We start from the raw sequence: 12,716 nt of genomic DNA, 5'->3' as shown, positions 1-12,716 counted from the left end.
GTTCGATAACTGATTAAGCAACTTATCTTATTTCAGTAATTTTAAATTCTTATATTTCGAGCATATGTACTAAGGGAAAGTATGCGGCTGTTTTGCAAAATGCTTAACACGAGATATCAAAATATTGGATATATAAAGTGATTTTTAAAATTCTAATTTTAATGAAAATTGCTTATTTCTTCCCACAAGTTTATTTACTTCTTCCTATTAAACAGAGAGAGGATAACAGTGACGTCAGCAGAATGTGGATTGGTTAAATAGCAATAAATTAAAAATTAATATTTATAAAATAACTAGACAAAAAAACAGACAAATACACAATTTTAAGATAAATTAATAATACAGAGGGTTAACTGTGGATGAAAAATGAAGTTAAGAAAGAACGTGTAAGTAGAGAGTACGTAGATAATAAAATTTTACCTATGAGAGTTGCATTACATAAATAATAATAATATTTATTTATTATATATATAATATTTATTTTCACCTTTTACATCTCAGAATCTTATCTATAACAATATTTACTAGATAAAAATATAGAAGAGGGTTGCACATAAACTATATCAAAATAGTTTGTTCGTGGGCTCAGTTAAATATGTGATTATACCATACCAAGTAACACATTAAAAACTCACATTGAAATAATTAGAATTTAATAAATTAATCCCATATCCATATGACAATATTAAACAAAATTAAATTGTCTATATTTTTGCTGCTGCTCGCACCAGTGACAAATGTATCATGTGTTGGTCTGTCTCTTTGGTTCCATGTGGAAAATCAGTAGCTCCGCTTTATTGTAATAACAACGTTTGTCGAAAATAGATTTTATACGTCAGCTTCATTATATCAATCAGTCTATCATTTTTCTTAGTAGCTAGTGGTACTATTGTTTAGGGTTGCATTTTTTTATGAATAAACGTATTGTAACATAAAAACAGCAGGCAATAGAAAAACTCGTTAATAACATCACATTTGAAAAAATGTTTTAATTTGTACTTTCTAGTATCGAAAGTCAAACATCATTTTTGGCAAATAAAAAAATAAAAACAAGAGTTTAAGTAACTTCCTGTATGAAATAATTACTTAGGCGCTTTACTAAGTTCTCAGCATTGTTCGAGTATATTTTTATTATTATGAAGGTGTCAGATTGAAACATAAAAAATGGTTGGAAAACATCCTTTTAGAAATATTTTCTTTTATTTCTATTTGGCAAAGGCGCATCAAAATTTAAGAACACCCTAATTGTCATGGCTTGGAGATATCGCAAAAATATATAGGGTATTCCATTTTAAATATATTATCTATTAAAACCTTTTTCAAATAAAATGAGAGTATATTATGCCACAAGTTGGAGAAACGCCATTTTAGCCACGAGTTGGCTGGAGTCCTGCGAGTGCTCAATGAACGAGTGTTTGAAGAAGTTTATCAACGTGTTGTATACTATATACACCCGTGACCAAAGTACCGGAAATCTTGGAAATAGTTCGTAACCGTTGGCAACGAAGCTTAATGTATCACTTTCTGACCATGGTATTTTGACATGTTTAAGATAAGATAGAAGATAAATTTGGTAAATGTTTGTGAATTAAGGGAACATTAGCATAGGACATCCTAGTAGGTACTAGATGCTTGACGCTTTCAATTATTTTATATACGAGGCAGTTTTTTTTAATTTTGTTATAAATGTATTGTTGAAATTGACCATTAGAATTACTACTAACAAAAATATCCAATGTAACTAATATAATCACGCCGTCTTCAAGTGCTTCTTGCATGCTGGGATAGTAGTCATTTTAGGAAGTAATATTTTCCTATAGCAAAAGAATTTCATTTATCGTTTGTTACAGTACAACTAACTAGAAATAAAAATAAATGAATATCCGTCAAGGATTAAGATAAAAGGTAAACATTTAGAGGAATCGCACCTAGTACGTACCTGCGCCGTTCAATTGCGAGGGTACGACTTTGCCCAAAGGAAGATCCAACGCAACGGCGTACCACTTTCTCCGCTAATCTACTTCTTCGTTCGACGAGGCAACGCATTGGTCTGCCGGTACCAGTAGGTACTATAAACCTGGGATCGCTGGTAGGACTCCTCGTGGGTTATTCAAACGGTGTCGGACTACGAGTGCGTTCGGATAACATCCGGGTTGGTTCTGTTCTGTGTCTGTCCGTATGTTGATTTCCTTAAAATTTGTGCAAAGAAATCGTCGTTTTTTTTTGGACACTATTGAAATACTATTATGAAATTTGGTCACAGTTTAAGGTAGGTGTTTCAAATTTGGTCTATTCCGGAATTTTTTAAATTTAAAACTAACTTCAGGATCTTCTTGGTGCTTATTGAGACAATTCGATTTAATAAAAAGAAATTAATTGTTAGCAAAAAACTTCCGCATCGGTCAACTAAGCCGGTTTTAATGTATAAAAAATAGCATACAGAAGCGTTGATATTTTCGACGGTTTCTATCAACCACAAATGTCTTTAACAATGTCATTGCCGAACTATTATTGCACCTAACCCCGTTTAAAATATTTTGTAACGCGTATGAACAGCAGTTTGTGACAATTGACCAATTGCACCATGAAGCAACGCTCCGTTGCAAAATTATAGGTTTTTGTTTGGTCGTAAAATGTGCCTATTTTAGTGAATTTTATTCGTGGCTGTCCCGCATTGGTTAGAATGTCGAAAATTTTATCGAATTTTTATCACGCCTTTGTATACTTCGTGGTCGAACCGACGATATTATAGCAACGAATTGCATACTAAAGCTCATGGGACACCGGAAGCAGATGTCGCAAACTCTTGTAAAAAAAGATTCAACCGCAAAAAACTGTTCATTTTCAAAGAAAAAAAAGATAAATGCATTCGAAGTAAATGAAAAACAAATATCACCCGTTGATGAGAAGATGAATAAACAATTGTCGAATGTTTAAGACACCCGACGTCTAAATTTAATTAGCTATTGTCTGGTACAACTCGTGTATTAATTAATCTTATGGATATTTAACAGATAGTTAACAGATAATGCGTCTAGGTGAACTACTAATTAATGTTTTTTTAAATTATCCACAGTTATTATTTTTATGTGGCAACACATCTATAACATTTAATATATTTAATATATACACGTTTTTGGAGCTTTTAATAGTTTTTGAATAGTTTCGCAACTTTTCATTAATTTTGATTGTGTTTGGCGGTTTTTTTTATCTTGATTTTCTTGTAACGTGTTTACTAATTTGTTACTTTCTAAAATAGGTCTGAGAAATATAAATTTGTATACAGGGTGGCTTACTACTATTACTATTCTAGATAAAAAATCTAGAAGGTATCGTATCTAAAAAAAAAATTTTGCAGCTTGGAAAATAATATAATTGGTTGGTAAAGTCAGCTCACCCTGTAAGCTTTTAATATCATTTCCATAAGCTGTTGTTGCATTTCCATTTACCGATTATCACCATTTAAAAATGGTTCGAAGTGTTATCATCTACATGCAATCTATTGAGATTAAGTATAGGGACCAATGAAGGAACCAAGCATGACATTTTCTCACAAATTCAAATATGAACTACCCTGTGTTTAATTTAAACTAAGCCAGTTCTGAGTTTAAAATTTTTCAATGAAAAAAACTGTGATGCAGATATAAAAAATCTCATTATTGATGTTATTTTTTTAATTTCTGAACTTGTTGAAAATTAACACATATAATTTTTTAAAGAGCAAGGGCACATAAAGGGCAGTAGGTGTTATATATTGATTATAAGTTGTTGCCATTTAATTTTAGTAGAAAAAAAATCTTTTTTCTTTTTTTAGTGGAAATTTCACATCAGTTAACCTTTCGAAAGCGATATTGTTGACAGATTGTCTTGGCATGTATTTTTTGGAATATATCCCCATCCATAAGCACTTACCTCTATGATTAATAAGTAAAAACTTCTCTTGATTGACAGTTATACTTTATATCCTAGGTTCAAACGCAATATATCTTAGGTACAGGACGTCAAATATTTAAAAAAAAATTATATTACACAAATTTTAAAATAATTAGATGAAATATGAGCATCTACAGGGTGGTACATTTTTTTGGTTTTTGGTGGCGAGGCATGACATGGACTCCTCAATTTAGAAACATGGATCTCTGTTCTTTTTCTCTCAATTGCCCATGAATGTATGCCTTGCGTCGAAATAAGATCCTATTTACCGGACAGTAATTTGCTTGTTTATCACGTCCAAGAGTTTTATGAATCAAAATTATTATCAACTAATTATTTTAAAAATTGTGGTTGGTAAATAAAAAAAAATCTTTGACTCCCTGTGTAGGAAAGCGTTTTTCAATCCACTTCTATATGAACTTTCTTTCTTATTTCACGCTTAGAGACTTAGGGGCCTTCTATTAATTAATCGCCCTGTATAACGAAACTTTTATTTGAAATCCAAGCCCCCTTCTAGAAGCATCACTTGCCATTATCGATAAATGGAATTTCTCCGCCACCATAGAAAATCGGTCTATGTAACACATAGCATATTTATTACTGCTTATGCCTAATATAATAATTATTAATATTATTAGTACTTTTCATGAAATGACCATGCTACTCTTAAAAATTTTCTTCCCATTTTAATAAGTCGTGAAGTAGCGTTTGATCTGTTTTAATCGTTTTCATCTCCTTTGTTACAATTGTTGCAATTTTGATGCCCTACTATTAACTAAGTCTAAATGGACGTTATACTATTATTATTTACAGAAAAATAAATTTTTGTTTTTTATTCGTTTATTTATTTACGTACATATATCTGTATTCTCTTTATATTTTATGTCAAGTGTCTAAATAAGCCTACTGAGTCTGAAATAGCGATTTTATTTATTTATTTATTATTATTTGTTCTGAAGAAAGCTTAGTCCCGTATATGTTTCGTTAGGCAACAATGTAATTCTAATTAGCAATCTAAAGTCAATCTCTATATTCAATAGTCAATTATTTCAAAAAATCGCAAAATTATTTTGGCCGATAATACCGAAACTGAATTCACTAGCAAACCGGATCATGACGCATGGTTAACTTCTCATAATTCGATAATTGCTTCTTCTTAGAGCAATTTCGTCCATCCAGACATCCTGTTTGTGTCGCATCGTTTCGAGAAAAAAAAAACTGGTAACATAATAAGATTTCCAATTATTCGCTCGTGTAAATAAACGTCTAATTACATCCGCCTACCTGCTTTGTAAATGTTTATTTCTGGCATTTAATTTAAATCGTCTTGAATTGGTGACAAAATTTTAGATAGGGTATCCACTTTAAGTGAACCGATGTGTGGATTCCTAAACAGTACCACAAAAACCGCAAATATATTTCTTTGGATTTCCAGGCGAGATATCGACCATAGTTAATGATTCATCACTACTATTAAGTTTATATTTTGTGACTAATGTAATATTCTGGGCTTTTAATTTTATTTATTTTTACCGGAGATGACAGATTACTCTTTACACAGATAGGTGACCTGCATATTGTGAGAAGTCATTTATATTTAAATAAACTTAATATATTTGAAATTAAAGTAAAACGAAAATTGCGAATTATTTTGGGGACTCGGTGAATATATTTAGCCGATAGCAGTAGATGAAGGTTTACAAACTACCACTAATAAGAAATCATTGCAAATATGGATAAGCAGTTAGGGTAGTTTTTTTGTTCAACAGTAAATTAGTTATGTTGAACAACAACAATACAATACTTTTAACATTATTTCTCATCTTCAAAAAATTGTTGCTAATACAAGGCCGTGGCATTTTATCAGTTTTTATTCATATCTTCAGCGCATTCTTGTCCATTTCGGTGGCAGAACTTACGATCGACTATATCTTCCACAGAGTTTCCGTAACGTCCGCATTTGCTCGAGAGTTAGGTAACTTTGAATTAGTGACTTCAGTCTCAGCATACCTAATTGACTGCCTCTTTAACAGATGAATCAGCGCCAAGCCACCAAATGAAGACAAAATATCAGCTTTCTTATCGCACAAACCAGACTGCCATAGTTACATTTCGTCTATTTTTTTGTTTGTTGCCAAGTTCTAAGAACGAAGTAGTAGGGTTTTGTTTCCTAGACCTTTTTTGGAAGTCTATAAACGAAATGTAAATTGAAACAAGTAATAACGCAAGTCGCTAGAGAATCACTTGGTGTTGAACAAAACAAGAATAGCTGATGATAAAGAAGGAAAGCGAAGTGGCTATCTAACAAAACAATAAGAACATCGACTAGAATAGGTTCAACAAGATCTATAGACGGCAATGGAATTGTTGAAATATGGGATTCAAGTGTTTGATAAGATCGAAACAGGGGAATGGAATTCGTCATATATATCATCCATATACAGAAAAGGAAACAAGAAATCAACTAAGAATTATAGAGGAATTAGCGTCACTTCCTCAATTGAAGGCTTTTCACCACAATAATAAAGAAAAAATAAAACATATCGATTTTAACGAAAACTAGTTAGAACTCATTCAGGTCATTGAAAAGAACAAAGCCAAGAACATCGAAAAACACATGACATTTATAGAGTTAGAAAAAGCAAATGACAGTGTGCCCAGGAAGCAACCATAAAAAGCTTAATAAATATAAGACAAAAGCACAAATAAAAATAGCCAATGAATTAACGGAACCATTAGTCATAACAAGAAGGCTAAAACAAGGGTAGAATAGGCAAAGGTAGTATGTGGCAGGACATCCACAAGAAAAAGAAGAAATGGGGTATATGATAAGAAATACGAATGGTGGGAACCTTAAAATACATATAGGCAAAACTGAATACTTATTGAACAACGAATAGCAGAAGTATTTAGAATCGACAATACATCGAGAGATATAATGACAAAAGAAGTATGAGAAAAATAAGCCACGAAGGTCCTCCACGGACGGCTATGGAATAACGTTCTGACTAAAGAAAACAAAAAAAATCTTGCAAATGATAAAACCGAATATCACCTTATATGGAGCAGAAGTATAGCAACGACAACAGCAATAAGAAACAAAATAAGTACGGTTGAGTAGGATTATATGATAAGAAACCAACAAGCCACAAAAGCTTACAAAATAAAAACTGCAGAAATAAGGCAATGAATAGCACTAGCGTCCTTAATTAGAAGGAAACTGGAAAACAATAGTACGCTTCATTTCAAAGAATACCAGAACACAGGTGGCTAATAGGAATACCGGATTGGTTGCCTCCATGGAGAAGGATTTAGAGGACTACAATACTAAGATGGGAATGATATATTAGATAGATACAGGCCTGTGGAGGATAAGATAATAATGCCAAATAAGTAGAGGAAACAATTTCCTTCAATCAAGTCTTTATTCAGAGTATTCTGAAGTTCACCAGATTGAGAAAAAGTGACAAATATTACTATTTTACTATTTTTGCGACGTAATTTACTGGAAACTCTGTTAGCGATTAATTAAACAAAATATACTTGCTGCCGAGAATGTTATCGTAGATGCATGTCGCAATAAAATAATTCGAATCAATAAGTTTGACTTAAATAAGTCAATAATTGTCTGCCTATGTGCATTTTTCGCTGTGCAATTTACATGCTTTGAGTGAAAAATATAGGCCGATCGGGGTTTATACCCACGCGGTTGACTTTCCGTTGATTTTTTTGTTCTACAATGTCCATTTATCATTTCCTTCGACTTGTTGGCTTTAGACACATATTAACCAATCCCGTTTTATTTCGCAACGCATCGCATTTTAAAGTGATATAGAATCTCCTTAATTCACTCGTTTAATACCAATACGGTCGTTTATCTGTAATACAAAAATATCCAAAAATATCTTATGTACGTCACGAATCGGATCGATAACGTGGATATTTTAATATTGGAAAACATGAAACGTAAAACCACAATGTAAAGAGCTTTCTACTTCGTCTTCGTTTGAGTGTAATTTATTACGAGGTTCTTTACAATAACTTTCGAGGATGACATCACGGCGCAACACCGCAGAATACGATAATACGTTAAATGCCTTTAATATATTATTCTTCGCATTAATGCGGACGGTTTCGAAGAAATGTTAAATGCTTCTGAAAAAGTTTTAATAAAATTGTTATGATTGCTATGAATAACAGCTGTTTAACATTATTACTGATGTATACACTCTGATTACTTAATATGTCATTGTTAATTATCAATATATTTATTTAGTTAACATCATCATTACAATTAGCTTATTCAAGCCGCAACGGAATAATTCATGACCGTTTATTATGAGAAAACACCTTATCTCAGCAGCCGTAAAAAATATATAAAAATTTAGAAACAAAAGTTTGGACATACATACACATACACATATACATAGTTTCGTGGACATACAACATTTTTATTTTGAATAGAATTTTCTGGACATAATTTATAAGATTGATAGAAAAGTAAATAATAGATTTCGGTACTGTTTTCTTTGTTATGTTTTATTGCTAATAATTAGAAATCTATAACTTTTTCAAATATGCGACCTTACACAGTCACCTCTTTTTAAAATGCTAACTACGATAAAATGATAAGAATTTAAAATTTGTTTATGTTTAAAAATGTTGATTTTTGTTCAACCTATATTTATTAATTTTTAAAATATTAACACAGACAATTAAAGTACATCCTAGTAGTAAATAGAAGTAGATCGAAGTAGATATTTAACAAATACTTTTAGTCTGGAGAAACCCAAAAATACCTTATATAAGAAGAATCAAACAAATATATTTTAAAATTTATAACGTGTCTATTGTTTCCAACCTTATTTCTAGAGGGCGCTTGGGTATTAAATGATGAATTATTTTCATTCATTATGTCATTATTACTGCTTAAAACAGGTACTTGGTCAATATCAATATCTCAAGCCGGTTATGAATATTCCATCTTATCAATGCGAGAAAATCAGAAATTTCACAATCAGGGAATGTATTTGTGCTGTTTCTGAACAAAGTTGATTAATCTTTCCCTGGTAATTGTTTTTGTTTATCGCCTCTGTTTATCAATGATTTTAATATACCAGTTTCAAAATTATTAAATTAAATTTGGCAAATTAAGTTACTTACAACACCCTGTATCTTTTCGACGTCTAAAATTGGCCATTAAATTTATTGAATAAATCCCACTTAAGAACCGTACACCCCTGTAAAATCTTTGTTTATCGTTCGATTTTGATTTTTTTTTTGGATAGGTCTCTAAAAAATGCATTCAAACCTTGTTTTCCTTATTGCATCAACTTAAAGTCATGGCCAACTGAGACTATTTAAGAAAAGCGAGGGAAGAAGTACTATTAAAGATTTCTAAAAAAAAAACAAATTGGAAACGAATTCTTTTCAGCAGTATTTAGGACTCAATTATATATTTTTTTTAATGTTTCAATACAGGGTGTGAAATATCGTTTGCGCTCCGCTTAAGGCTGTACATGGTTGTAAAATATTTCATTACTGTTTGATTTTGATAATTCTTTGTTGTTGGATGGATCTCTCAAAAACGAACTAAAACCTTATGTATAACGTCAACCTCAAGTCTAATTAGGACTATTTTTTGATGTACAATAATGAAAGGGTCTATTATGTATTTCTTTAAGAATAAAGTGTCAACGAATTCTTATTCATTACTACATAAAATCCAACTATACTAATTTCCATGAAGTTCGTTTAAGCGTTACTCCTGTAAATTGTTTGTTTATGGCTCAAATTTGATAATTCTGTTTTCCTGGATAGTTCTTAGTAAAGAGAAATGAAACGGGTTTTTCGTATAACATAGAGATATTTTCAAATTGAAAATGTCTTGTAAATAACGATTATTTTGTATGTGGTTTTAAGATCTTACAAATTTTAATTATACAAATTCCAATAATAATAAAAAAGACTTTTTAAGGGACATTAATTTTTAGTATCATCTTAATATAAAAGCATTAATAAATCTTAGTATTCGAAAGATATAATGTAAACAAAATTAAAATATAAATTAGCTAATGAATTTGACTGTCGAATATTCGCTTCTTCATGGTAGACTTGGTTTTACAAAGAAAACAGTATGCCAACAATTTTGACAATTTTGATATTTCTGTTATTTTCATTATTAGATAAGAATTAAAAATCCTTTTCAATTAAAAAAATACAGTGTTGTAAAGTCTGTTCAGTTCATATCTAACCCTCTCTAATCCCCGCTTGGGGATCGCCCCGTGTGTGAGGCGGGGAGCTCTCGAAGCCTGAGCGAGAGACCCGGCCGCGGTGGGCTGGAGAGTTGCTCCGGGAATGAGGCAGGCGAGGCTTATGATGGATGGGCCCGCCCTCCCAGGACCAGGGAGCTGCTTAAACTGACCAGGAGGTAGTGTAGAGCACTAACAGGACATTGCAGGCTTAGGAGGCATCTTTGCTTGCTAGGCATTTTAGACGACCCAGAGTGTAGGTGGTGCATGGAAGGGGAGGAGACCCCGTATCATCTGCTCACCGGGTGCCCTGCCTTCACGTGGGTAAGATTGGGAGTCTTCGGAACGGCCCTGATCGATCCGGACTCAGTGCACGGTATTGGGCTAAAGGAGTTGCCGACCTTCTATAGGAGGGGCGGCATTCTGGACGCCCTCTAGAGCGCCCTAGGGGTACAATGGGTCCATCTGGTGGCCTAAGTACTTGGACGCCCGCGAGGGCGCCAATCTTTAATACCAATACCCTCTCTAATCATATCTAATTTTAAGGAAATCGTTAGTGTTTTTCAGTGAAATCTATCCAACAAAAAGAGTTATCAAAATTGAGCCGTAAACAAACATTCTACAGGATTAATGCTTAAGCGAGGATGCTGCGATATTTCGGGCACCCTGTATTGAAACATTATAAAGATTGGTATAGTTGGGTTCTAAGTATGCCTGATTAACAATTCGTTGCCTATTTATTTTTTTTAATCTCTCTCTCTCTCTCTCTCTCTCTCTCTCTCTCTCTCTCTCTCTCTCTCTCTCATGTGACCATCACATTAAGTTCAAGTAATAAGCAAAACAAGGTTTTAGTGCATTTTTCATAGAGCTATCCAAAAATCAAATTCGAACAATAAATTAAGATTTTACAATTTCTTAAGTTTGACACACTGTATGACAACTGAACAGTATATATTTAATTTTGTAGTATCATTTAAGTTTAAAGTTTGCAATACTATTGCTTCTTCATTGTTCATTATATCACTACCACGACCAATACAGTAAATAAATTACTATATCCAATATTGGATATACTGGTAAGTTTTGTATCTTAGGTGGGCACACTTAGGAAATGAAATCAAACAGGAACCAAAATTATTGATTTGCCTTTATTATAAAAAATTGAATAACTATGAATTATATAAATAAATTAACCGTTCTTTATTACGACAAAAATTGCATACAGACTTATCATATTTTTTCAAAAAAAAAAGTAAATCTGATGACACTGGTTAAAACTATTTTGTCAAAAATAATTTATAATTATCATCTAATTACTGCTAAATTGGCTAGCTATCACTGTTAATAATACTAACAAATTTAACATAAACTTTTATAAATTCATTAGTTCAGAATTGCGGCTCTAAAATTACTGTCTATCATTAAGTAACCAACACTCTGTAGGTTATACCTCTAAATTTATTTGCCATTCGTTTTTTAATAATATAGGAGTAAAATCCTCCTATTCAATCATTACTAAAGTAAATTTATTACACGCCGCTCAATTGAATCTGTGGTGCATTAGACATTACAATGCCGTATTTATTTTAGCCAAATTTTATTGTTCTCAGTTTTAGATCCGCAATAAATAATGTATGTTTCTAGGCAATTGCATTGAATCGGTAATCAAAAATCCTGACGTACAACATAATAAAACTTTAGATTCGCTTTTGAATTAATTTCGATAATGGAATAGCAGTAGCAATGGTTGATGTCATTTTAAAAATACTTATCGCAGCGACACGGTTATTCAGGCAAGTTTTGTTTGAAAATACATTACCGCGCAATGGAAAGTTATTAATCGTAAACGCAAAACATTTAAAAAAAAGAATAGGCTGGGCCTTTGTCGGCGAAGCATTGTCCTTTGTTTCTGCATCCGCGTTATAATAAAATAACTGCCCGCCGTTGTTAACAAATTTTGCGTATTGCTGGTTATTGACAAATACTGGCGACGACCAGAAATGTCAATTTTTAAGTAACTGACATTCCTACCAACCTGTCCCTAAGTTGGAATGATTAGAGCACAGCCTTTCTATTTCTCTATCTAGGTGGAGGGAGATGATACTAAAAAAGGCTCGACTATTTTATATTCTCAGATGTTACGTCACTATTTCGTTATGCGATGGAAAATTTTTTGAACATAACTCGGAGTCAAATTGCGTTGTTTGAAATGATGAAATTAAATCGTAATTTGTCAAGTATAAAATTATTTATTTTTCTTCCTTTAATCAAAAATTAAATAAACGTGTGCAACTAAGGTTGCGTCAGTGATAATTCGGAGCTCCTATTTTTGTATATTTTGCGACTTGCATTTTTTAAGTATTTTTCATACTTGTTTGATTTGTAGGTCAGGGCTCTCAATTATCCTATATTGCCATGAGAATGATGCATTATGTAGTTTCTATTGTACGGTATAATAAACATAAATTTAAGTATAGAAACAAAATTTATTAAACAAAATCGTCAACTTTTTCTTCATGCACATGCTGTTTT

The 12,716-nt window shown here is 32.1% G+C and overlaps 1 protein-coding gene across 1 annotated transcript in view; it reads left to right on the top strand.

The window, feature by feature from the left end:
- Positions 1-2,037: 2,037 nt before the first annotated feature.
- Positions 2,038-12,716, top strand: part of LOC132699771 (uncharacterized) — a 40,984-nt gene continuing 30,305 nt past the window's right edge. Inside the window, exon 1 of the mRNA XM_060666654.1 lies at positions 2,038-2,269. Coding sequence (XP_060522637.1) covers positions 2,247-2,269 — 23 coding nt within the window. The 5' untranslated portion in view covers positions 2,038-2,246. The remainder of the gene's footprint in view (positions 2,270-12,716) is intronic.

Source organism: Cylas formicarius, unplaced genomic scaffold, assembly GCF_029955315.1.
Source record: "Cylas formicarius isolate icCylForm1 unplaced genomic scaffold, icCylForm1.1 PGA_scaffold_3__17_contigs__length_32017465, whole genome shotgun sequence".
Classification (NCBI taxonomy): domain Eukaryota; kingdom Metazoa; phylum Arthropoda; class Insecta; order Coleoptera; family Brentidae; genus Cylas; species Cylas formicarius.
The sequence above is the reverse complement of the archived record's forward strand: the minus strand, read 5'-3'. Positions and strand labels throughout refer to the sequence as shown.